Consider the following 27,722-nt stretch of genomic DNA (forward strand, 5'->3'; position numbering starts at 1 on the left):
AAATCGCCCGCATTTTGAAGAAACATTGAGTCGGAACTGTGTTTTGTCCTCCGAATAAAACTGGTGCACTGGTGGGGAGCGCCAAAGATAACCTCGGTTTGAGGAAGGCCGGCGTGTACCAGATTCCGTGTCAATGTGGCAAGTCGTATATTGGTCAGAGTATGCGTACCGCCGAGGATCGATGCCGTGAACACCAGAGGCACACTCGATTGATGCATCCGAGCAAGTCGGCGGTCGCTGAACATTGTTCGTCGGAAAATCACGCTAAGGAGCATGAACGCACGAGGATTCTGGTACAGACGTCGAGATACTGGGGCAGCGTTGTTAGAGAGGCCATCGAAATTCGCACCAATGACGACCTCATAAACCGCGACTGTGGCTACAATCTTTGCAAGGGTTGGGAACCAGCGATTGGGTTAATCAAGAGTAAATCGAGCAAACGTATAGGTGTGACGACCACTGCGGACAGAGCCATAACTCGGACGTCATCTCAGACGCCGTCGCAATCTGTTCCACCGCGCGACCGTGGCGCGGGGCGCGGACAGCGGAGGGAGCACGCCGCAGGCGGAGGGTATTTAAATCGGCCGCCACCGCGTCCGGACCCACCAGGCTCTGATCCGGCCAGTCATGGAATACGTGTGTTCTGTCTGGGGATACGCGGCGAAGCAGCACCTGGACAAACTCCAGAGGCTGCAGAACCGCGCCCTCAGGAGGCACTGCGTTTACCTTCCGGATTCCCCATTGACGATTTGCATGCCGTGGCAGAAATCCCCCTCCTGAAAGAGCGTTTTCAAGACCTGGCAAGGGCCTTCTATGAAGGTTCTTCCAGGTCGGGAAACGCCCTCATCCACTCCCTAGGTCGGTATGACATGTCCCGCAATAAACATAATCGCCCCATGACGATCTTCGACGACTAAGTCGAAGAGTAAATCCCAATATCCTTTCCCAAATCCTGCTCCTACCCAAATAACCATAATTATCTTGCCAAACCTCAGGCAACTACCAGACACACACCGAACAATCATCACATTTCACAGACACCAAAAAGTACAGACATAATCACACACACAAGTACACAGGGGAGTAAAAGCCGCAAGGCTAAAACTCCCCCGCACACTTCCCCAAAGAGGGGAAAGAAATAGATGTGAGCATCAGCGACCGGACCCAGTTCCCATAGCGTACGGATCTCCGTGCCGGCACGTTCACTGGATCTCAGTCCGTCAGTTCACCTGATGATGGCGACATGTATGATCGCCGAAATATTGTGCCCGATGGACACTGCAGACCGGCAGTACACCCGTGGATATTTTTGTTAACGTGAAAGTGTTTGGTGACGGTGAAGGTAGGAGAATTTCGATTTTCCAGAACGACATTTTCAGCAGCTGACTGTATTGGGCTTCCGGTCATCTTTGGGCTACTGATGTTCTGTCAGATTCCCATTTCACACTCAATCGTCTGTTTGCAATAGCTGAGATCCTCATAGATGATACTTCACATCATTTGACGTTGTAGGATTTGTTACATCGATGAAATGCCAATTTTATGATCTCGCACTGGCTTGATAAAACTCCAGTTGCCATCAGCATTACTCACGTAGAAAGTGGTCGTGCATCGACTACAGCATTATTCTAGATACCTCGATATCTTTCCATGACGTGGAAGCTCCTTTAAGTCACGACTCATTAACCAATGTTTCCGGTTCTGTAGATTCACCATTAAGTGGGATTATACAAAGTGGTGCCAGTGCACATAACAATGTAAATGCTTAAGAACATGTCTCGTGTCCAAATCAAGAACTAGACTAATTGTACGTGCCATGTGTACTTACGCTGGTCGTTGTAGTAGTAGGCGTACTTGAGGCAGACCTGGCCCCTGGCGAGTTTGCAGGCTACTTGGGACCGCTCATAGGTGTACCACATGTACGTCATGTTCGGCGGCGTGCGGTCCACTGAAACAACACACTAAATATGTAGTCAATACGGCAAGGAATACAGTACCATTTAAGCAAGGTTTGAAACACAGTTTAAGATGGCTATTCGGTAACACAACTGTTGTCCAAGCATGTTGATATGTTAGATTTATTAATAAAGGAAACTAATTTCAGGTTTGAGTACATTTTTCGCTTCAACTTTATAATTTCCGTCTAGATCGCATAAGGCCCTTTTACAATTAACTTTCCATGAAACTCAGTCTCTCTTAGCTACGCCAGATACTTTTTTCCTGGCAAAAGCTTCGTTTAGAACTCCATTACGAGCAGACAGATGGAGCTGTGATGGGTAGTCGTTATCTCCTGTGATCGCAAATTTGTTTATGGAAGACTTCGAGGAATGTGAACTGGAGTCGGCGCCTTTGAAATCCACCTGTTTCTTTAGATATACTGACGATACTTTTGTTGTTTGGCTTCATGGTAGGGATAATTTGAATGCCTTTATCTGAACTCGATTCACCCGAACATTCGTTTTACGATGGAGGTGGAAGAGGGATGGTTGCCGACCCTTTCTTGACGTTTTGGTTAAGAGGAAGGATGATTGATCATTGGGACATGCTGTTTACAGAAAACGTACTCACACCGACTTTTACTTACAGGCTAATAGTTGTCACCATCAGGCTCAGCGTGAAGGGTTATTTCGTACCTTGGTACACAGGGCACATGTCGTTTCCGACGCTGAGACTTTGCCAGTTGAACTGTCCTATCTTGAATTTACGTTTCGTCAAAATGGTTATAGTGATAGAATGATTGAACGTGCGTTGCGCTATCGACCAACTGTGCACCTAGTGATTCATGATAATTCTGAAAAAATGGTTAAAATGGCTCTGAGCACTATGGGACTTAACATATATGGTCATCAGTCCCCTAGAACTTAGAACTACTTAAACCTAACTAACCTAAGGACATCACACAACACCCAGCCATCACGAGGCAGAGAAAATCCCTGACCCCGCTGGATAATTCTGAGTCGACTCCTAAGTCTACTGCCATTTTGCCTTACTTAGGAAGCATTTCCAGCAATATCGGTCGTATTTTACGGAAATACGATGTGAAATATGTTTTCCGACCTCCATCTAAAATTAAAGTGCTTTTGGGATCTGTTAAGGATGGTCTTGGTTGGCGTAAGGCGAGTGTATATCGCATTCCTTGTAGCTGTGGCATGAAATATATTGGTCAAACTGTCAGAACCTTGGAGGACCGATGTAACCGAGCATAAACGGCACACACAATTACAGCAGCCAAGTAGATCTGCTATTGTCGAACATTGTCTGGATACAGGTCACCCCATGCAATATAACAACACCGAGATATTGGTATGCACGTCCAGCAATTGGGCCAGCGTTATTAAGGAGACTGTTGAGATTAAATTAGCGAGCCACCTTGTAAAGAGGGATGGAGGTTTTTGTTTAAACTCTGTTTGGAATCCGGCTCTCTCCCTTGTCAAGAAACCTCACCTGCTAGTTCGTAGTCTCACTACCGCTATCTCTCATTTTGGTCATCTTTGGTGGCGCTAGCGTTCAGATGTGTGTTATCTTCCTTCATCAGTCTAAGAACCGAGGTTTTAAATTTGTCTGTACATCGTCTGTCCGTTGCAGTTTAGCTTGAAAATGGCGGGGTGTACTCCCGCCGAAATATCGGCGGTCGCTGAAAATACTACCTGGCTGAATACCCGTAAGTTGTTTGAAAAACTGTATACGCCAGGAGAAACTCAGGTCTCACATTAATACCTGTGTCCACATGGCGTTCAAAAAGTTTCCTTTGGAAGGCCGTACAGTCCAGAATCGGTATGCCAACTATGCAAAATCGCTGTGAGCATAGAGGCAATCATCCCACAGATGCACCATGAAGAAGATACCCATTTGGTAAAACACCATATCCTGCTGCGTGAAGAAGTCTGCTGCACATCCTCTGCATCGCCATAGTTGACGTTTGCGAATTTACCACTTCACGTTGGAAAGAAACGAATGCTATACTAATCCCTTGCCTGCATGTCGGTGCTCATATATCCGCAACGTAGTCTCACTATGTTACATATACACTGCAGCAACGCCCTCAAACGAGAACTTTTTGATCACCCCTCGTAGAATGGGTTAGTGTAGTAGATTGATGTGTTTTCTGCAGAGAGAAAGATGGACAATACTGAGTGACGTCGCCAGTGTGCTGTCTCTCTCTCTCTCTCTCTCTCTCTCTCTCTCTCTCTGTGGAGAGGTACGAGGTGTGTGAAAAAAGTAATGAGACTGACAACACTGTGAGCGATATGGCAACGCTGTGCTGTTCTACCTGTGTCGATCTGTGTGCTCATTCCTTCCAGATGGTCTGTCCGAGTTTCAGCAACGCGCAGCCGCGATGTAATTTTTCAGAGCACCATCAGTGTAGTTATGTTTTTGTTGTGTGTTACGAAAACGGAACAGCAGAATTTGAAGCTCCTAAGTTTTGTGTTAAACTTGGGTAATCCGTGAATGTAGCCTGGGAATAAATTGAAGATGACGTTCATTCATAAAAAAAAAAGACGAAAACGTTGCGTCGTTGCGTGCTCTCGTCAGATGAGATAGACGTTTAATAAGTTGTTGGGTGACCCGCCAAACTTCAAGATTTGCACCATACTTCACATTGTGAGAGTTTTTCACATTACAGACAAGTGGATAGTGCACCATGACAAAGCCTCACGTCACAAAGCCACTTCCATCGTGAAATTTTTAACTGCAAAAGGAATTCCTGTCGTTCCACAGCCCTCCAATCCCCTGATCAGAGTCCTTGTGCCCTTTTCGGTTTCCTGAATGGGAAAGGTCTTGACAGAAAGTCGCTCTATGACTCTGTAGATCATTAAAAAGGGTGTGACCAACATGTTGAAGACCCAACCAGTGGAACCCTTTCAGCACTGCTACCAAGTATGGGAACAATGACTGCCAGTGTATAGCTGCCAAAGGGAACTACTTTAAAAGGGACAATTTGTTATTAAAAAATTCTTTGGTAGGCAAAAAAAAAAAGACTTTGGTAGGTACCAAATCAGTCTCATTACTTTTCTCACACAGCTCGTATATTACACTGCGGACACTACTTATATTTTCATCTCTCTTTCGAAATATTTGTGTGGTCGCAACAAAACATTGCTATCGCGTTTTAGTGCGTTACTGGTTTTTTAGCTTTATGTAGTTTATAACGAACACTGTAATGACAAAAGAGCGCCACTGTACGTGGACTAACACGAAAATCTTTGCTAAATTTTCTACATAGGCTCAACATCTACATCTACATAGATGCTTCGCAGGGCGCCGTAAGATGCGTGGGGAAGTATACCTTGTACACGATTAGTCATTTCCTTTCCAGTTGCACTCGCAAGCCGGCCGGGGTGGCCGAGCTGTTCTAGGCGCTACAGTCTGGAACCGCGCGACCTCTAGGGTCGCAGGTTCGAATCCTGCCTCGAGCATGGATGTGTGTGATGTTCTTAGGTTAGTTAGGTTTAAGTAGTCCTAAGTTCTAGAGGACTGATGACCTAAGATGTTAAGTCCCATAGTGCTAAGAGCCAAGCCATTTCTACGTTCTAGGGGACTGATGACCTCAGGAGTTAAGTCCCATAGTGCTCAGAGCCATTTGAACCATTTTTTTGAACTCGCAAACAGAGCGAGAGAAAAATTCGTCAATACGAGCCCTAATTTCTCTGATCGTATCAGCGTGGGTCTTACGCGCAATTTATGTCGGCAGCAGTACACTTATTCTGCAATCAGCTTCCAATTCTGGTTTTTTAAACTTCCTTAATAGTGTTTCTCGAAAAGAACGTCGCCTTCCTTCCAGAGATTTCTGTAATACTTGCGTGTTTTTCGAACCAACCGGTAACAAAATCTAGCAGCCCGCCTCTGGAGTGCTTCCATGTCTTCCTTCAATCCGACCTGCTACGGATCCCAAAAAATCGAGCGGTACTCAAGAGTGAGTCACACTCAAGTCATATATGGGGTCTCCTTTGTAGAAGAACCACATGTTTGTAAAATTATCCCAATTAATCGAAGTCGACCATTCGCCTTCCCCATTGCAATCCTTACATGCTTGTTACATTTCACATCGCTTTGAGACGTTACGCCTAGATATTTAATCAACGTGACTGTGCCAAGCAGTACGCTACTAATGCTGTATTTGAACGTTACAGGTTTTTTTCTCCTATTCATCGGCATTACATTTTTTTATACATTTAGAGCTGGCTGCCATTCGTCACAACAACTAGAAATTTTGCCCAAGTCATCTTGTATCTTCCTACTCACACTCAACTTTCCTTGTAACACAGCATCTTCAGCAAACAGTCGCAGATTGCTGCTAACCCTGTCCGACAAATCATTTATTTACCCTGAAGAGCAGAAGAAACTGGTACACAAGTATCGTGTAGGGCCTCCGTGAGCACGCAGAAGTGCCACATCACGTGGCATGGACTCGACTAATGTCTGAAGCTGGATGGAACGGATGACATGAATCCATAACAGCACGGCGGGGTGAGATCTCTTCTGAGCAGCACGTTGTAAGGTATCCCAGATATACTCAATGATGTTTATGTCTGAGGAGTTTGGTGGCCAGCGGAAGTATTTAAACTCAGAAGAGTGTTCCTGGAGCCACTCTGTAGCAAATACTGGACGTCTGGGGTGTCGCATTGTACTGCTGGAATTGCCTAAGTCCGTTGAAATGAACAATGGACATGAATGGACGCAGGTGACCAGACAGAATGCTTATGTACGTGTCGCATATCAGAGTCATATCTAGATGTATCAGTGGTCCCATATCAATCCATCTGCACACGCCCCACACCATTACAGAGCCTCCACCAGCTTGAACAGTCCCTTATTGACATACAGGGTCCATGGATTCATGAGGTTGTCCCCATACCCGTACAGGTCCCTCCGCTCTATACAATTTAAGAAGAGACTCGTCCGGCCAGGCAACATATTGCCGGTCATCAACAGTCCAATGTCGGTGTTAACGGACCCAGGCGCGGGGTATAGCTTTGTGTCGTGCAGTCATCAAGGGTACACGAGTGGGCCTTCGACTCCGAAAGCCCTTATCGATGATATGTCTTGATGATGGCTCACCACTGAAATCAGCAACAATTTGCGAAAGGGTTGCACTTCTGTCACGTTGAACGACTCTCTTCTATCTTCGTTGGTCCCGTTGTTGCAGGATCTGTTTCCGGTTGCATCGATGTCGAAGATTTGATGTTTTACCGGATTCCTGATTTTCACGGGACGCTCATGAGATGCTCGTACGGGTTAATGCCCACTTCGTCGTTACCTCGGAAATGCTGTGTCCCATCGCTCGTGCGCCAACTATAGCTTCACGATCCAATTCTCTTAAATCTTGATAAACTGCCATTGTAGCAGCGATAACCGATCAAATAACTGCGCCACACACTTTGTTGTCTTATATAGGCGTTGCCGACCGCAGCGCCGTATTCTGCCTGTTTACATATCTCTGTATTTGAATGCGCATGCCTACACCAGCTTCTTTGGCGCTTCTGTGTATATAGAAAGTAACAGCGGTCCTGCTACACTTCTCTGCGTCACTCCTGACGATACCGTTGTCTCTCATCAACACTCGCCGTTGAGGACAATGTACTACGTTCTATTGCTTAAGAGGTCTTCGAGCCATTCACATATCTGGGAACCTATTCGGTATGCTCGTATCTACGTTAACAGTATTCAGTGAGTCATCGAGCCAAACCATTTTCGGAAATCCAGGAATATCAAATCTGCCTCTTGTCCTTCATCCATGGTTCTCAGGCTCTGAGGCGCAAAGGTTTATAAGGCAAAATGACGCTATTCGCTGGTGTTGACTGATCCATGTTCCAATGCTTCACTCCATCACCCACTTTCTTATTTGTGCAATACTCTCTCATTTCTAGAGTGCCACGAGGACTTCATTTGGGCCTTGCTTACCAGAATAAAATTCTCGGAGCCTTGGAAAAGGTCAGGCATAAAGCGTCGTGTCACCTGCATTAAATGTCCCGCAAAGTGTCATTTAACACTTTGGCTAGCATTTCCAGAGTAAAGTTCTCCATAGATCGAAATTTGTCAGCCAAAAATAAGCAGTGCAAAACATGGACTACTTCTGGTCTTAATAGTATGAAAAACTGCAACAATATCCGAAAGATAATTGTCTGCAGCTGCTCACAGCTGTCTAAGGAGTTGTATTTACGTGATAAGCTGTGTATTGGAGGTTCGGATCAATAGGTTTGAAGGCGAAATGTCCATCACAATTTTCCCCATTCACGCTAATACAGAGACGCATCTGTTCGTTGGAAAGTTAGCAACATCGAGACTGGACAAGGACTGAACTCAATGTGGTGATGAAGCTTGTTCAGTAACATTCTTGGCTCATTCGTCTGGAGAGAAAACAGAGGCCAATTCAATCATGATATGTAGGAGAAAGGGGTCAGTTTTGTGGTGTTGCCCCTTGTGCGGAGAGGCATCATGTTGCCTGCGAGTCTAGTGCTGCTCATTCGATTTGCTGCTGAAATAAGTATTATTAACGTGCACACGCAAAGAAATAAGATATGGAAAGAACTTGTGCAACTTGTCAGAGATGCGGTTGGTGTTTATTTCTTCATTGCAGATGATGTGCCCGTCCATATTGAGTTACTCTAGTGAATGAAGTTTCGCAAGTGAAGCTGGTCGCAATGGTCAGTGAGAGATTCGTGTCTACGTACATACGCATCTTGTCAGATATCGCGTAGGACCCTCCTAGACCACAGTATAGCTCCTACTTCCAATGCTCATATCACTTGTGTTGACATCCGAAGAGCGAGGAGCAGAAGCGAGGTTGGTATCTCACGGCGAAACCATAAGTAAACATAGTGTGGTATCAATGTTCGATACCACCCTTGTTAGGGGTTGCAGTCATCGACCGCGGTCGTATCAGTATCGATGGAACCACAAGTCGCGCCACTAGCGCCGCTCCGCGGCTTGTATCGAGTTTCTAGAGAGCTCTCGTCCATTCTTGCCAGGTACGCCAAGTAGTAAAGTAGCATAGCCTTCAGCTGATAGGAAACAACCTCTACCAAGGCGCTTCGTAACGTATGGCCTAAGTTGTGCCTCAATAGTTATCTGTTTATAATTATACGTATGCAGCCAAGAAGAATGCTGTACAACCAGTTCAGTACAATATATATTATTTTTTACCAACGACTTCTAATTATTTTAGTCGTTGCAGATCCAGACCATGCTGCCAGCACCTTATCGAATTTACTGACAAACCTGCTGTGATTTATACGTTTCTGTTTAGCATCGGCCAGCAGTCAAGAGTGGTGACGACTCGTTCGTCGTCATCGTAACATAAAGTTGCTGCCTGGAGCCACGACGAATGGGAGACGGAGACGTAGAAACGCCCAGAAGAGTTTCCATACGCCACCCATCAGCTACGTTTCTCAAGTCTGAGAGTAGTACCGCTTAGCCCAATCAGCAGTCATCCAAGCAAGCAGTGCGATAATTGGGTTAGGCAGAAATCTACGTTAAAGTGTGTCGTCAGTTGTACTCTGAGAGAAGAGACTAGTATCTTGTTCCGTATCAACTGATACGCTAATGGGTTCAAATGGGTCTGAGCACTATGGGACTTAACTCCTGAGGTCATCAGTCCCCTAGAACTTAGAACTACTTAAACCCAACTAACCTAAGGGCATCACACACATCCATCCCCGAGGCAGGATTCGAACCTGCGACCGTAGCGGTCGTGCGGTTCCAGACTGTAGCGCCTAGAACCGCTCGGACACCACGGCCGGCGATACGCTAATGTTCAATGGCAGTAATAAATACTCATTACATTCCTGTGGACATGAATTGCAACGAGGTTAAGTATTTTATCTTGTTCATGTTATAATAAAGTGATCCAATATGTTATGTGTTGTAGTATCATTTCGGTCCCTCCACGAGTGTTATTCCGTCCGGTCCAACATCACTGCCATGTATATGTGACGTATACTGGCGACGATATCACCTATTAATTCTTTTTTTGTAATCTCTTCCTTTTCGGTAAAGATTATAGTTTGTTAGTTACTGATTTGCTATCGAATTGTCTTTTTATTTATGTGGTATTTCGATAACTTCGCTGGTTGTTTCTTTCAGGGATTGCTCGCTATTTTGACTGCAAACAAACCAGCACGTTGCTTGCCAACCTATCGATTGTTTCCCGTGATATCAAATAATAAAGCAGTGTCAGAGAATCTAATGACAAACCAAAACTCACTTAAAAGGCGCCTATCAATGACCAGCAAGAGAGAACTGACACGTTTTCCGAGGTGACCTCAGAAAACTGAGCGTCGAACCCCATGCTACACTTAAAAAAATGCCTACATCCTTCTTAATTAAACTATTCACCACTATAATCTCGATTTCCTCCAACGGTTCATATTAAATTTCTGTGAGACTGTTCTATTCTCTGAAGGCGCCGGGAAACAGTTACTTGGTGCTGCGCAGGGTGTCGCGTTGACAGTTTGAATGAAGTCCAAACTGTAAATAAGACCTGAGGAAGACAACCAAATGTCGAAGTATCGTGGATAGAAAACTACAAATCGGTGTAGACCCCAAACTTTGTATATCCTCTTCCAGTTTTGTTACCTATTTCTGAAAAGTGTAACCCGTGGTCTAGGGGTTCAGTCTGCTTTCGACCGGTAAGCGGCGAGGACGTCTTGTTTACGTCCCGTCCGCAGAGTCGCGAGCGCGCGTAGTTTGTTTACTTCCTCGCCGCAGCTAATACTCGCGTCCGTTAACACTGAGTCGCCATGGCTCATTCGTACAGAAAAGCTACCATCAAGATCACCTTCCAGCCCGACTACGCACGACCACGAGCCTTTGAAGTCGAACGATTCATCCGTGACGAAGTTCAAATACCAACCCAGCACATCATCGGTATCCACCTATCCATCACAAGTAGCGTCGTTTACGTCAAGATGGTCGATGACGAGTTATGTCACACAGTTGTGAACAGATGCGCGAATACTCTCAAGTTCAAACACTCCGATGGTCACATCGAAGAAGTTACTGTTGACCATGCTGGACTAGGATTACGCACACTAAGAGTCTTCGAACTCCCTTTCGAAGTACCACCGGACGTCGTTACCTCAGCTTTCCGCCCTTATGGGACGGTAATTAGTCACGTGGCCGAAAAATGCAACACCTTCGAGACGTACCAGGTCCTCAACGGCGTCCGTCAAGTGAAAATTGAATTAAAGAAACATGTGCCGTCCTACTTAGTCATAGGTGGCTGTCGAGCAATAGTAATGTACGACGGACAACCTCGTACTTGTTCTGGTTGCGGCCAGGAGGGTCATGTGCGCTCGGCGCGTATTCAACGTCGGGTTACACAACTTCCATTGCATGACACGACACCACCTCCCCTCAATTACGCAGAGGTGACACGATCGACTGTTATGACAGACGACAACCCCCCAGGAAGACAGGAAGCGTTAGACTGCGCGCCTGTCGCCGGTCCTGGATTGACCAACACCATTACGGTGTCTGCAGAGGTTGCAGAACGCCGCCCATCGACTCCACATGAAGATTCGGACGAGAGAATGGAACTCGACGCTAGTGTTGTACCAACCTCTGCCTTTCTACCTGAGGGGGATGCTATACGGGAGCCACAAGCTCTTTCGGACACAGAAACCCACGTCCGCAAACAAAGGTCACCGAGAAAACATAAAAAGCGACGTCGCACACCCTCAGACGATTGCATCCAGCGGACGTCTTCTCCAATTGACGACCGGACGGCCGACGAAACGACGAGGAAAATGGATGACACGAGATCGCCCTCACCGGTCACTTTGTCTGATTTTGACAAAACCGATTCCGCTCTCTCGGGCAAACGGATGGCCAACACATTACCCGCCGTTGGTACACAACCGGAAACAACTGCGGATTCACCCTTAGTCACTGAGCCCACAAGTGTTCTACCGCAGCCACCGTTAACTTACGGACCTTGGGCGGATGACATTGAAGACGATTCTACGGCCGCTGTGGTGGATGAGAAGAGGGGTCTCTCCTCCCACAACTCGGCCCCTCCCGAGTAGCACAGATGACGGCGCGGACGCGGCCAGCAGATCACAGGCCACACCTTTTACGGCGACACTGACGGCGGCCCCCACCGCAGGAGACGATCTACAGACTTATCGCTTAACGACCATCAACATTAACACCATTCGGACACGTTCGAAGTTGTCGGTGCTCCAAGACATGCTCAATGCAGCAGACGTTGACATTGTCTTTCTCCAAGAAGTCTTCGTCGCCGATTTGCCGGAGATGTATAGTTATACGGCTCATGTGTCCCACGCCTCGCCAACTAACAGTGGAGTCGCAATTCTCCTCAGAGAGGGCCTCGAGGAGGACGAAGTCCGATATCTCCCCGACGCTAGAGGAATGGCCGCAACTGTGCAAGGCGTCCGCTTTATCAATGTGTACGCCCCTTCCGGAACGAATCGCCGTCGTGACCGATCGCTCTTCTTCACAGAAGGAATAGCACCCCTTTTTCAGGGCAGGCACGATGACTTGATATTAGGGGGCGATTTCAATTGCACCCAAGCGCCTAAAGATCAGCTGCCACGCCATTCACCGTGCCCCGAACTTGGGACACTCATCGACGATCTCCAGCTGGTAGATACATGGGAACATGTTCGAGGAAATGGACCTGGATACACCCGTTTCACGAGTCACTCGTCTAGTCGCATCGATAGGATTTACGTCTCCTGTTCTCTCGCGGCATCGGTGAGTGACGCGGAGGTGTGGCCAGTAGCCTTTTCTGATCACGAGGCCTATATATGTGCCGTCACCCTTCGTCGCCAACGGGTGTGGCGTAGCCGACATCCCTGGAAATTAAACCTTGCTCATCTCACTTCTCCGGATTGTCGACGCGCCATCGAAGACACGTGGAGTTTGTGCGTCCGCCGCCTCCCAGAGTATCCTACGTCGATTAGTTGGTGGTTAACCTGTGCCAAGCCGGCCCTACGGCGAACCTTTATTACGTATGGTCGTGAGACTGCTGCTTGGAGGCGGCAGACCCTTGATTTTTATTTCACCGTCCTTCGCGAATGCGCCTCTTTGCCACCCACACCGGAACGACAGTTGACAGTTCAGCGTGCGAAAGCACAGATCGTAGCCCATATGCGCCGCCACCTCGAAGGGACGATCGTCCGAACGCGAACACAAGACAGACTCGCAACGGAACGACCCTCCATGTACCATGTCATCCGAGAACGTACATTGCGAAGACGGGCGCTGATACATGCCGTCACCACTGAGGACGGCCTTCGTCACACCACACAACGCGATATTGTTGCAGCCTTCTTCGACCATTACGCACGACTTTATTCTGCTCAATTTTCCGACCCAACGATGGTGACAGCAGTCTCACAACTGGTTTACGGCGTTGTCCCACAGGATTTACAAACTGAATTATTGAACGACATTACGGAAGACGAAGTTATCGACGCCATCGGTAAAGGAGCGGCGAATAAATCTCCTGGCCCGGACGGGCTCCCTGTGGAGTTTTATAGAACTTTCCATTATTTACTGGCTCCCAAGTTAACAGACATCTGTCGGGAACTTATGTCCCCCGCGGTGCCGCTCCCTGCGACCTTCGTAGAAGGAATAATTATACCGGTTCACAAACCTAAAGGTGGGGCTCGAATACAAGATTACCGCCCGCTAACACTCGTCAACTGCGACATGAAGATATTCACCAGACTGTTAGCAAACCGTCTACGACCGACCCTACCTTACGTCATCTCGCCAGATCAGACTTCCCTAGGGGGTATCAACAACATCCACACAGCACCGTGTCGATACCGTGACTTAATAGCTCTAGCCAGGGCACGCCGTATCCCGGGAGCGCTGGCATCACTAGATTTTAGCCAAGCTTTTGATCGAGTGGATCACGCGTACCTAACGTCCGTTCTCCAGCATATGCAGTACCCACAGCAATTCACAGACGTCGTGATGCGCCTCCTCCGAGGGGCGACTTCCAAAGTACTCGTTAACGGGCGTCTCTCGCAGTCCCTCGCGATTTACCGCTCCGTGCGTCAAGGCTGCCCCTTGTCGACGTTACTATATGCTCTGGCACTGGAACCGCTCCTCTGTGGCCTCCGTCAACGCCTCACCGGTCTTACCCTACGTGACGTCACATTTCGCTGTACAGCATATGCAGACGACCTGGTCCTCGTGTTCTACAATCGCGACGATGTCAACAGAGCACTAGAATGGATTACCACGTACGGTGTGGCTTCCGGCAGCTGTCTCAACGTCGCCAAATCCGTCGCCATGGCCATAGGAGACGGGTTGACCCCAGCGTGTGTCGAACCCCTACAGCTTTGTGGCACTATCAAATGTCTCGGAATAGAGTTTCACAACGACATACGGCGCACTGCGGCTCTTAACTACCGCCGCTTATTACAACAAATTCGGGTCCAGATCTTCAACCTTCGTCTGCGGACCCTGGACATTCTCCAAAGGACACACTTCGTCAATGTTTACCTCGCATCGCGCCTTCCACACATAGCGCGTGTTCTTCCAATACCGTTACTGATGGCTCGACGTCTATTAGCGGCATTCGGAGCCTACGTCAGTACAGGCATGCTCTTCAAAGTCAGTTATGAGTCACTGACCCTTCCCCCAGAAAGGGGAGGTCTTGGTCTAGTCCATGTCCACGACAGAGCTGTGGCCCTGTATGTCAGCTCACACATCAAGCTGTTGCGCCACCACCCGGAAAGTTTGACAGGTTTGCTGTTGGAGTCCTTAGCTCCACCCTCCCTTATGCCCCCACTGACGACGCATGACATACCCCCACCCTTCTATTACTTCGGGAACTTTTACATTGAACACAGCTAAGTCCGTATCGCAGTAGCACTGACGAAACAGGCGTCTGCGTGGGATATATATCATGTCCTACAGCAGAGACGCCCACCAAACATCGTGGAGACCAAAAGCCGTCAGCTTAATTGGAAGGTGGTGTGGAAGACGATTCACGCGGTTACACTGGACACAGCCATCCGATCCACATGGTATATCACAGTCAATGGTAAACAGATCACCCGATCACGCCTCCACAAGATAAACATGGCGGAATCGCCTCTCTGCGTAGACTGCGGGATACCAGACACGGACGAACACCGTCTCACATGTGGCGCGGCAGAAGACGTATGGCGCTTGGTGCGACAAATTTTGTCGTATTTTCTACGAGTGACTCCGGAACACATTACACCTCAGTTTCTACTATTTCCGGATCAACAGCATTTCCCGCGCGCCAAGACCAACGCTGTTACGTGGATCCGTGCGCATGCGGTACACTACTTATTTCACGATGGACCTAAAGATGTATTCGACTTTTGGAACTACCTACAAGAACGTCATTGCAAGATCGTACGGAACCCAAAATACAGACAGTATTTTTCTAATCACTTAGGGAGTGCCCTACGCGGCCCTCCACGCAGCTGGATCATCAACAGAAGACACCCACTGAGTGAGCTGACAAGACTAAGTTCGATTCTCGGTGGAATAACATGATATACGTGAAGACGTACCTGGATGATGAAGCGTAAGGAGAGTAGCGACACATCCTTCTACATCCTGTATGAAGCACTCTTTTTTTTCGTCTTCCCCATATACATTACCTCGGTGTAGGAACGTGCCGAGGTTTTTTTTTTTGTTTTTTTTTTTACTCAGGGCACGATGCGGTGCTAGATACATTTATTTTCGTTGTGGTATAAAGTACAACCACATTAACTTTGTATGAAAAAACAGTAAATAAAAATAAATAAATAAATAATGATTCCCACAAAAGATTTCCCATCCCTGATTCCTTGACGGACGAGAGGGACACTGTGACCAGGCCTCGGGTTACGACCCCTGATCACTCTGCCGTCCCCGCCCTCCCCCACCCCCCCAAAAAAAGGGGGTAGCGTCTTTGATTTATAATCAAAACGTCTTCGTTCCCGGGTTCGATCCCCGCCACTGCCTAAATTTTGATAAATAATCAGCATTGGCAGCCGAAGGCTTCCGGCATAAGAAGTCAGCCTCATTCTGCCAACGGCCTTGTCAAAGAGGGCGGAGGAGCGGATAGAGGTTCAGGGCACTCTCTTGTCCTAGGGGTGGGAAATTGCCCCTAAAGGCGGAAGAATCAGCAATGATCAACGACATGAGGATGCAGAAGGCAATGGAAACCACTGCATTAAAGACACGTAACGTGTATCCACAGGACATGTGGAAGAAGTGTCAAGATGATCTCTCCATTGGCAAAAGATTCCGGAATAGTCCCCCATTCGGATCTCCTGGAGGGGACTGCCAAGGGGGAGGTTACCATGAGAAAAAGATTGAATAATCAACGAAAGGATAATGTTCTACGAGTCGGGGCGTGGAACGTCAGAAGCTTAAACGTGGTAGGGAAACTAGAAAATCTGAAAAGGGAAATGGAAAGGCTCAATCTAGATATAGTAGGGGTCAGTGAAGTGAAATGGAAGGAAGACAAGGATTTCTCGTCAGATGAGTATCGGGTAATATCAACAGCAGAAAATGGTATAACAGGTGTAGGATTCGTTATGGATAGGAAGGTAGGGAGGAGGGTGTGCTACTGTGAACAGTTCAGTGACCGGGTTATTCTAATAAGAATCGACAGTAGACCAACACCGACAACGATAGTTCAGGTATACATGCCGACGTCGCAAGCTGAAGATTAACAGATAGAGAAAGTGTATGAGGATATTGAAAAGGTAATGCAGTATGTAAAGGGGGACGAAAATCTAATAGTCATGGGCGACTGGAATGCAGTTGTAGGGGAAGGAGTAGAAGAAAAGGTTACAGGAGAATATGGGCTTGGGACAAGGAATGAAAGAGGAGAAAGACTAATTGATTTCTGTAAAAAGTTTCAGCTAGTAATAGCGAATACCCTGTTCAAGAACCACAAGAGGAGGAGGTATACTTGGAAAAGGCCGGGAGATACGGGAAGATTTCAATTAGATTACATCATGGTCAGACAGAGATTCCGAAATCAGATACTTGATTGTAAGGCGTACCCAGGAGCAGATATAGACTCAGATCACAATATAGTAGTGATGAAGAGTAGGCTGAAGTTCAAGACATTAGTCAGGAAGAATCAATACGCAATACGTTTGAAGTTCTCTAACGCTATAGATACAGCAACAACGAATAGCGCAGTAGGCAGCACAGTTGAAGAGGAATGGACATCTCTAAAAAGGGCCATCACAGAAGTTGGGAAGGAAAACATAGGTACAAAGAAGGTAGCTGCAAAGGAACCATGGGTAACAGAAGAAATACTTCAGTTGATTGATGAAAGGAGGAAGTACAAACATGTTCCGGGAAAATCAGGAATACAGAAATACAAGTCGCTGAGGAATGAAATAAATGGGAAGTGCAGGGAAGCTAAGACGAAATGGCTGCAGGAAAAATGTGAAGACATTGAAAAAGATAGGATTGTCGGAAGGACAGACTCAGCATACAGGAAAGTAAAAACAACCTTTGGTGATATTAAAAGAAACGATGGTAACATTAAGAGTGCAACGAGAATTCCACTGTTAAATGCAGAGGAGCGAGCAGATAGGTGGAAGGAATACATTGAAAGCCTCTATGAGGGTGAATACTTGTCTGATGTGATAGAAGTAGTCGATTTGGAAGAGATAGGGATCCAGTATTAGAATCGGAACTTAAAAGAGCTTTGGAGGACTTACGGTCTAATAAGGCAGAAGGGATAGATAACATTCCATCAGAATTTCTAAAATCATTAGGGGAAGTGGCAACAAAATGACTATTCACGTTGGTGTGTAGAATATATGAGTCTGGCGACATACCATCTGACTTTCGGAAAAGCATCATCCACACAATTCCAAAGACGGCAAGAGCTGACAAGTGCGAGAATTATCGCACAATCAGCTTAACAGCTCATGCATCGAAGCTGCTTACAAGAATAATATACAGAAGAATAGAAAAGAAAATTGAGAATGTGCTAGGTGACGATCAGTTTGGCTTTAGGAAAAGTAAAGACACGAGAGAGGCAATTCTAACGTTACGGCTAATAATGGAAGCAAGGTTAAAGAAAAATCAAGACACGTTCATAGGATTTGTCGACCTGGAAAAAGCGTTCGACAATATAAAATGGTGCAAGCTGTTCGAGATTCTGAAAAAAGTAGGGGTAAGCTATAGGGAGAGACGGGTCATATACAATATGTACAACAACCAAGAGGGAATAATAAGAGTGGACGATCAAGAACAAAGAGCTCGTATTAAGAAGGGTGTAAGACAAGGCTGTAGCCTTTCGCCCCTACTCTTCAATCTGTACATCGAGGAAGCACTGATGGAAATAAAAGAAAGGTTCAGGAGTGGAATTAAAATACAAGGTGAAAGGATATCATTGATACGATTCGCTGATGACATTGCTATCCTGCGTGAAAGTAAAGAAGAATTAAATGATCTGCTGAACGGAATGAACAGTCTAATGAGTACACAGTGTGGTCTGAGCGTAAATCGGAGAAAGATGAAGGTAATGAGATGTAGTAGAAATGAGAACAGCGAGAAACTTAACATCAGGATTGATGGTCACGAAGTCAATGAAGTTAAGGGATTCTGCTACCTAGGCAGTAAAATAACCAATGACGGACGGAGCAAGGAGGACATCAAAAGCAGACTCGCTATGGCAAAAAAGGCATTTCTGGCCAAGAGAAGTCTACTAATATCAAATACCGGCCTTAATTTGAGGAAGAAATTTCTGAGGATGTACGTCTGGAGTACAGCATTGTATGGTAGTGAAACATGGACTGTGGGAAAACCGGAACAGAAGAGAATCGAAGCATTTGAGATGTGGTGCTATAGACGAATGTTGAAAATTAGGTGGACTGATAAGGTAAGGAGTGAGGAGGTTCTACGCATAATCAGAGAGGAAAGGAATATGTGGAAAACACTGATAAGGAGAAGGGACAGGATGATAGGACATCTGCTAAGACATGAGGGAATGACTTCCATGGTACTAGAGGGAGCTGTAGAGGGCAAAAACTGTAGAGGAAGACAGAGATTGGAATACGACAAGCAAATAATTGAGGACGTAGGTTGCAAGTGCTACTCTGAGATGAAGAGCTTAGCACAGGAAAGGAATTCGTGGCGGGCCGCATCAAACCAGTCAGTAGACAGCGGAAAAAAAACCTTACATTTCAAAGCTATTAAAATTAAATTTTTGTGGTATGTGTGTTCTGATATGATGGAAATAATAGTTTTTCAGGTAATTCGAACTTCCGAATCACGCTCTTCAAAGCCGGTGCTGAAAAAGGACCTCTCTGTGTTTCCTTAACACGTCGATACTCGTCAAGAGCAGCATCGTTATTCCTGTTGTTTCGATAAAAGAGCTTTATGAGCGAAAGCCCTGCTCACCTTGTCCAGGCCTATGTCGGCTGCCTGCAACTGTCATGCATGATGGTGCTTCTGTTTCATCCTTATGTCGCTGTACCAGTACCGGCTCCTAACGGCAACTCAAGACACTTAACACTATTAACAACACAAATCTTGCATTGCACAGTGTGAGCATAATTCCTACACCCATAAGTCGAATAGTTTTCAGTCTACACTGGCTTAAGTAGCGAAGGTTTAATTATAATCACCCTGTTTTTTTTTTAAGACTAACACTAACTACTTTATTAAAATTCGATTTAGGTCGCCCATTTCCAGCCATGATACCAAAAATAATTGAAAAGCGTTATATCTTAGCAAATGATTATGGAAGTCAACTAGCGTTGAGATAACTTAACGAACAGGCCTGGATAATATAAGTGTGTGAAATAGTCGGAGGTCTAGAAGCAAAGCGTCCCCTATTTCTATAATGAAGCAACCGGCTTTCACATTGAAAGAAAAATAGAGCTCCTCTCCGATAATAGTTTACGAGTGATATTTTTCTTACAGTCAAGTGTTAGTATAATTTACGTCTGTGCTTAATTTAGTCTAAATGTAGGGAAAGGCGCGAGAGCGAATGTGAACGAAGACAGTCGTGGAGCATTCTGCAGAGGCAGATCTGCAGCGGACGGTGGAGCTTACCCTAAGTTTCATTGCTGGCAATTTGTTTCGCTAAAGAATGCGAGAACTTCAGCCGGCTGCTCAAGTTTCTCTCGCTTTTTTAAGACACAGACAAATGCGACTCGCGCAGCTTTCTCTGAAGAATTCTGTCGAGCCAAGTCTGGCAGTCACGGGGTGGGTGAAGCGGTCATCAAGCGAAGCTGAGGGCGGAGGCCGTTGGGGGTGGGGTGCCTGGCGTGTGTCGGTCAGAGACATATTCTGCTTCCCCTCATTTCATGGCAACGCTGATACAGGTTACGTGACTAACAGCCGTTTTACTATAAAATATTATTAAACAGAATCAAACCAGTTATTAAAAATTTGCATACAGATTCAGCCACCCCCCACCCCCTCACACACACACACACAGAGAGAGAGAGAGAGAGAGAGAGAGAGAGAGAGAGAGTAAGTTCTTAAATAATCGTCAAGACAAAACTGAGCAAGTGATACAGTTAAAATCAATAGTGCCTAGGTAATGGAGGACATTACACACAGTCAAGGATAAAAAAACGAGCTGGACTGCAATTATCGTCCAAGTATTTAACAGGAAGAGAAAAGTGCTTTTAGGAATACTGGAACCTCAACTCAGAAAAATATGTCTATTTCTTTGTGTGATGAGTGGATTTTCAGTTGGGGGCGGGGGGGGGGGGGGAGGGGGTAATGCATGACGTGGATGATCAGATAGAAATTTAGAGGCCTTCCATACGTAATTACGCAGGAATTTAGAAAAGAAGAGGTGGGCAACTAACTTAACGAATGTGGAAGTACTCGACAAGAGGTCGTAAAATTGGATAAATTTCACAGGTGAAAATAAGGGGCATGAAGAAGTGACTTGACTAAGAAGATAACGCTCATCAACTGATGGTTTGGGAAAAATTTTGAGGGGAAACGATGAAACTATTAAGAACAGGACGGAAGAAGAGAGATATACAGATTGACTAGGTGAAATTGCAAACCTTTATGTAAACGTACAGAGACACAAACATATGCAACTACTGATATCGATTTCATTTTTGACGTTCCTCTGTAGTCCAAAGTTTCAATTTTAGTTAATTTTATACTGATGCTTTCCAGAGCAGACGTTGCAGTATTCTGGGCTTTAGACTCGCTACTAAGTAAATCTTTTCGTAACTTTGATATCAGTTACTAAGTCCGGTAGAGATCATTTGATCAAGAGTACTTTTATTTCTGTACTGGTGCCTCTCTCGTTTGTCATCTACCGAAATTTTGCATCCTGGACAGATTTGTTTCACTTCCTCTACAGTACGTCTGCCATTCTTCACGTTCAACAAGTTCGTTTTCTAAGTCTGCTACTCACATCACTTTCGTTTATTTTTTGTCCTTGACCAAGGATATTGATGAAACTCGAATTTTATATTTCGAATAACTAGCGATGAGTAATAGAGTTAGAGATACAGTAGCTGCCACGTCGATTAGTAGAACTGCAGCAAACCCATCGAGTGGAATAGCTTGGTGTGTTCTATAAGCCTGATATCAAACCTATTATTGGCTTTTAGCCCAGCAACAGTGTGGGCGAAACAGTAAATCTCGAAATACATGATCGGCAACGAGCACGAGAGGCATATAGTTTGGGAAAAAAGAGAATAAGTTTTGGGTTTAACGTTCCATGAACAATGTGGCATATGTTCATGTTGGGGTAGAAGACAGCTATTTTCTTCTCATCGGAACCATCCAAGCATTTCTCATCAATTCAAGTTTGGACAAGTACTGTGTTCCCCAAGGCCACCACCGTTCCAGAGGCCAATCTTGGGTAACTCGAAAAGACTAATACTGTATTGTCACCATAGAGATCACCTGCTGTGACCGACGAAGATTGTCCGAATGGGGCCGCTGTTATCGCATGGACTGGTTATAATCTGTAGGGCGTTTTAAATGTTAACAGACACTCTAGATGTCTGAAGAAGTGTGGGAATTTTATTAATTAGTACAGGTTAAGGATGGCTGATGGAAAATGGAGCGGGTCACACATCATTCAAATGTTTGGAGGAAAACTGGGCAGATCAAAATGACGTAGATGAGGGTCTTGTAAGTGCAGATGACGGTCGTGAAACTTAGACCCTGTGAATTGTTATTCTTGGGATTTCGGATTTTTGGCGGTTGGGACCATCTACCCAGTCATATAATTCCCATAATTATTAACTGGGTTTTTACATCCACGGTGGAGCAGCATCACTAGTTACATCGGGAGTTTTTATAGAGATTTAGTTATCGGGACTTCTGTGATGAAAACGATGGTCAGAAGGAAGCGTAATATTAGGATGTAAAGTCTCGTTGACTACGTCATTAGAGGTGGAGCATAGTCTTGAATGTGTCAAGAATGGGGATGGAAATCGGCTGTGCCCTTGCAAAGGAGCCATCCCGAAGCTTTGCTTCAATAGTTTAGGGAAATCAGAGAAAATCTACATCTGGATGCTTCTACGAGTATTTGAACCGCTGTCCTTCCGAATACGAATCTATTGTCTGACCACAGCGACACTTCACTCGGTGCGGTGGGATGGATTGTACTGGAGTAAGTGTAACAATCCTCTTTCCCTCAGTCTAGTTTTGCAATGTCACGAAAACATGGCTATACCATCGCTCATACGACGTATGCCCTTGCGACACAGGTAATTCCTCTGTTGGCGAGAAACTAGTAATCATCAGTCCCTCAACCTATTCTCCAGACTATTAAGTCTGTGAAATAGTCAGCCTAGCATTGACCCATGAGACAACTCTGTCACTGCATTCACAAACCGATCACTTCCAAGATCCAACCTCTAGATTAGAAACATATGATGGTAACACCATCCCTTTAACCTTCATCTGGCTCTTTTCAGTGTCCTCGACAACTTCAGCGTAGAAAATGGCTATTAAAAGACATGAAAGACGTAAAATCACACGGAAATTAATCACTTTAATTTTCTAAGGAAACAATCTTTGGGGCTGTGAGGGCATAGTTGATGTATAAAATTTTTTACATTAGCATTCGATTAAGTTTACAGTTTTATATCTTAAGGTGTCTCCTCAGATGCGGCGGAAAGTCAGTAATTAGTTGTGTCCATAGATCAAGAGCTCTAAGCGTGGACGTTTCAACAGTAGTGTAAATTGCGGAAGCAGAAGGCCACATCTCTTTTCATTCCAAAATATACCATTATGCAAACTAGCCACATTTTTATCTGTAAATTATATTCAGTTTAATAAGCAAATTAATCACATTTCAATTAAACCCAGCTGAAATCTGGGAGACTTCGGAATTTCACATTTATTTCCAACTGCAAAAAGACAGCAGTGATTTCGTAGTTGATTTCTTCCTTTCCGTCAGTAATGACACTTGAAGATATTGCACTGCGTGTACTGGGTGTGGGCAAAGACGAAATATGCGTGCTGTGCCAACTGCAGAGCAACCATCTCAACCCTCGCCGATTTAAGAGGCAGAGAAAGTGTCAGCCTCTGGTTCTACATTCAGGTAGGGGAGGACGGATGCTGGAGATAGCCGGCCATTGTCCTCCAACCACTTCCTGGCGAAATATTATCAGTCATATATATGAAGAAAGTAACTGTTCACAAAAGAACAGATACTGTTGATAACCGTGCAGCTTTTCCCTGGAATAAATGATGACTAACTGAAACCATCAGCTGCCGACAGGTGTTGTTGGTTCACCTCGATGTGGACAGCTGAAAATGTGTGCCTAGACCGGGAGCGTCTGCCATATAAGCAGGAGATCCCAGGTTCGAGTCCCGGTCGGGGCACACATTTTCAGCTGTCCACATCGAGGTACATCAACAATACCTGTCGGCAGCTGATGGTTTCACTTAGTCATCATCATCAGCCAGGTGCACTCTGTAACATTTTTCGGCTAAAGACATCTGCGAAACTTAATTGTAATTAACACAATCAGTTTTCTAAGCCATTGTTTAGAAGAAAACTATCTAGGGGGATACCAAGCTTTCTAAAAGAGACAGCCAGTCCTTTTTATATTCCCACACTTGAAAACAGCAGGCAAAAGACGCCAAAACAAGACATCTGGATTGGCTTGAGTATCGTGACGTAAAACTTTTAGATGCTAGTTTCTGGAAGAGGGGTTTCAATATTCTGGACTGAGAGAGCTGAATTTTTCCTTCTGTCTTGGGAGTACAGTAGCGTCTGTTTAACTTTTTCATTGACTGAACAAAAATGTTACTTTTCTTATTGGTATCGACTGCTTGAGAGGTAGGAAACGTCCACAGGACTGACGCACTCTGCGCTTTTGCGACGCTTTAGATTCTGCTCTGAGTAGGATGAGTTCAGGCTCTGCTTGCAGAGAGGACACTTAGGCTTCTGTTCGCAGCAGAGTCACTTCGCGTTTTACACGCAGAAGAGACACTTCGTGTTCTGCAGGCAACTGCAACACTCTTCGGTCAGGATGCAACAGGCAGAGACTTCGCCCGGCAGACTTCTGGTTCTGACCCCGCCCGACGATGATGCAGAACCTGCGCAGACACAGACGCACGTACACTGAAGTAGCGAAAGTCATGGCATAGCGATATGCACATAAACAGATCGCGGTAGTATCGCGTACACAAGTTAGGAAAGGGCTCTGCATTGACGGAGCTATCATTTGTACTTAGGTGATTCGTGTGAAAAGGCTTTAGACATGATTGTGGCCGAACAAAGAGAATTAACAGACTTTAAACATGGAATGGTAGTTGGAGCTAGACACATGGGACATTCCAGTTCGTAAATCGTTTGGGAATTCAATATTTCGAGATCCACAGCACCAAGAATGTGTCACGAATACCAAATTTCAGTCATTACCTTTCACCACAGACAGCGCAGTAGCCGACGACCTAAACTTAACGACAGAGATGAGCGGCAATTGTGTAGAGTTGTCCGTCCCAACAGGCAAGCAACGCTACCTGAAATAACCGCAGAAATCAATGTGGGATGTACGACGAATGTATCCGATAGATCAGTACGGCGAAATTTGGCTTTAATGGGCTATAGCAACAGGCAACCGACGCCAGTGTCTTTGCCAACACTACGACGTGGGGTGCAGCAGCTCTGCTGGACTCGTGACCGTATCGGTTGGACCCCAGACGACTCGAATACCGGCCTAGTCAGATGAGTCCCGATTTCAGCTGGTAGACCTGATGGTAGGGATCGAATGCGTCACAGATCCCACGAGGCTATGGACCCAGGTTGTCAACAAAGCACTGTGGAAGCTGGTGGTGGCTCCATAGTGGTGTGGGCTGTGTTTACATGGAAAGGACTGGGTCCTCTGGCCCAGCTGAACCTATCATTGACTGGAAACGTTTATGTTTGGCTACTTGAACACCAGGTACTGCCATGCATTGGCTTCTGTTTTACCTGGCCACAGTTGGTTTGAAGAACATTCTGGGTAATTCTAGCGAATGATTTGGCCACCCAGCCGATCGAGCATTGCAGGCCGGAGTGGCCGAGTGGTTCTAGGCGCTGCAGTCTGGAACCGCGCGACCGCTACGGTCGCAGGTTCGAATCCTGCCTCGGGCATGGATGTGTATGATGTCCTTAGGTTTAAGTAGTTCGAAGTTCTAGTGGACTGATGACCTCAGAAGGTAAGTCCCATAGCGCTCAGAGCTATTGGAACCATTCGATCGAACATTACTGGGACACAATCGAGAGGCCTGTTCATGGACAGACTGCTGCACCGGCAACAATTTCGCAATTATGGACGGCTGTGGAGGCAGCATGGCTCAGTGTTGCTGCAGGGGACTTCCAACGACTTGTTGAGTCCATTCCATGTCGGGTTGTTGCGCTATGTCGGACAAAAGCAGGTCCGACACGACATTGGGAGGTATCGCATGACGTTTGTCGGTTCTGTGTAGTTCTTGGGCTGCAGAAAACTGTTGAATGCTTGTCGAATGAAGGGATATCACCGAATCTTAAAATTCACCAAACGTTAAATACTTTTAAAATATTACACTATGATCATAGAGCGTTGCAGCAAGGATTTCAACGTCATCTAGATAATCCAGGAACTGCTTTCACTCGCCACTTTTTTTTCGTTGTTGATCGTTGTGTATGGTCGTTGCGGACGTCATATGACATCCGTTCAAGTTCGTATGTTGATCTTTCCACTCAGTTTTTTTTTATTACAGAGGGCAACCAGCTCTCTGACCGAATACGCTGAGCTACCGTGCCGGCAAAACTGTGTGCCGGACCGAGACTCGAATTCGGGAGCTTTGCCTTTCGCGGGCACGTGCTCTACCAACTGAGCTACCCAAGCACGACGCCTTAGTGGCGACTATAGGCTCCCACATTGCACTTACTGGACGTAAAATTTCTTGAGAGAATGACCTCAGGATAAGATAAATTTTAAACTTCCTGGCAGATTAAAACTGTGTGCCCGACCGAGACTCGAACTCGAGACCTTTGCCTTACGCGGGCAAGTGCTCTACCATCTGAGCTACCGAAGCACGACTCACGCCCGGTCCTCACAGCTTTACTTCTGCCAGTACCTCGTCTCCTACCTTCCAAACTTCACAGAAGCTCTCCTGCGAACGTTGCAGAACTAGCACTCCTGAAAGAAAGGATACTGCGGAGACATGGCTTAGCCACAGCCTGGGAGATGTTTCCAGAATGAGATACGTATTCTTTAGTCAGATGATTCGTACCAGTTTGGGAAAGGTACCTTACGTACGTTCTCGGGATGAGAGGACACTTGTATTCCTCTGGCAGAGAATGAGGTCCTCCTGGAGCGATCGTTAGCGCCTGCAGTCCGGCCCAGAACAGAGGGCCGGCCAGCCTGCGCAAGTGAGGAACTGCGGAATTCCCGCGCGCCCGGACGCCGTATTTCACGTCGCGAATTAGCCGCACCGCACCGAATGCTTCCTCGCGGCACCTGGCGGGCAAACTGCTAACTACAAACTGGGTCGCGACGGGCGCAGGGAGGCGCCGACATGCCGCATACCGCCGCCCTAAATCCTACGCGCCGGCGCTTTGTGCGCCCGCTCCGCGGTGTGGCGCATCCAGTGTCTGCTTCCGACTTGTGTTCAGCATCCCCAAATACGGGCCGGCGAAATCACTCGCTGCTCATTACGCTTCGCATAAGCGTTCCGGTGCAGCAGTGCCGCACCATTTTCCACCTCGCCCATTGTGCAACTTCAGCTGTGGCTTGATACTTTCAGTTCCGGCTGTGCGTTGCGTTCGTAATTCGCACGTGGAACGTTCTCTCGCTCACCATCGTTCCCTTTTTTAGACCGACATGGTACTCTGGCTAACATAGGGCGGTCACATTCAGCAGGAGTGTGTTTGATGAAACCAAAATCAGTTGATTGATAAAATCAATCAAAGTGAGTGCCAGTGGTGTTCTTTTCTAAAGACCGTGATGTTTTTCCTGTCCCGTCCTCGTCAAATCCAAACTTGTGTTCGGTCTCATGGTATCTATTAGTCAGTGGGTTATTAAACACTAATCTTCCATTCTCTCCCTCCTGCTCTACACCTGCACGGTGATTATAATTACACTTGAGCCAGTGTAGACGGAAAACTTTATACCGTATAGGTAGCCGACATTATAGGAATAACTTTCAGACAGTTGCCTAGTGTGCATCCGAAGAAAGATTGTTGGTAAGCCTTCGTGTGAGTTCGAATCTTTACTTTAACGATCTTTGCATGAGGTATGTGTAGGAGAACGTAATACATTGCTTGACTC

General features: G+C 46.2%; 1 protein-coding gene across 1 annotated transcript in view; it reads right to left on the reverse strand.

Moving 5' to 3' along the window:
* LOC126281909 (uncharacterized) overlaps positions 1 to 27,722 on the reverse strand; it is a 140,460-nt gene that overhangs the window by 26,108 nt on the left and 86,630 nt on the right. The window contains exon 3 of the mRNA XM_049981234.1: positions 1,829 to 1,948. Coding sequence (XP_049837191.1) covers positions 1,829 to 1,948 — 120 coding nt within the window. The remainder of the gene's footprint in view (positions 1 to 1,828; positions 1,949 to 27,722) is intronic.

The sequence above is a fragment of the Schistocerca gregaria genome, chromosome 7 (genome assembly GCF_023897955.1).
Source record: "Schistocerca gregaria isolate iqSchGreg1 chromosome 7, iqSchGreg1.2, whole genome shotgun sequence".
NCBI lineage: Eukaryota > Metazoa > Arthropoda > Insecta > Orthoptera > Acrididae > Schistocerca > Schistocerca gregaria.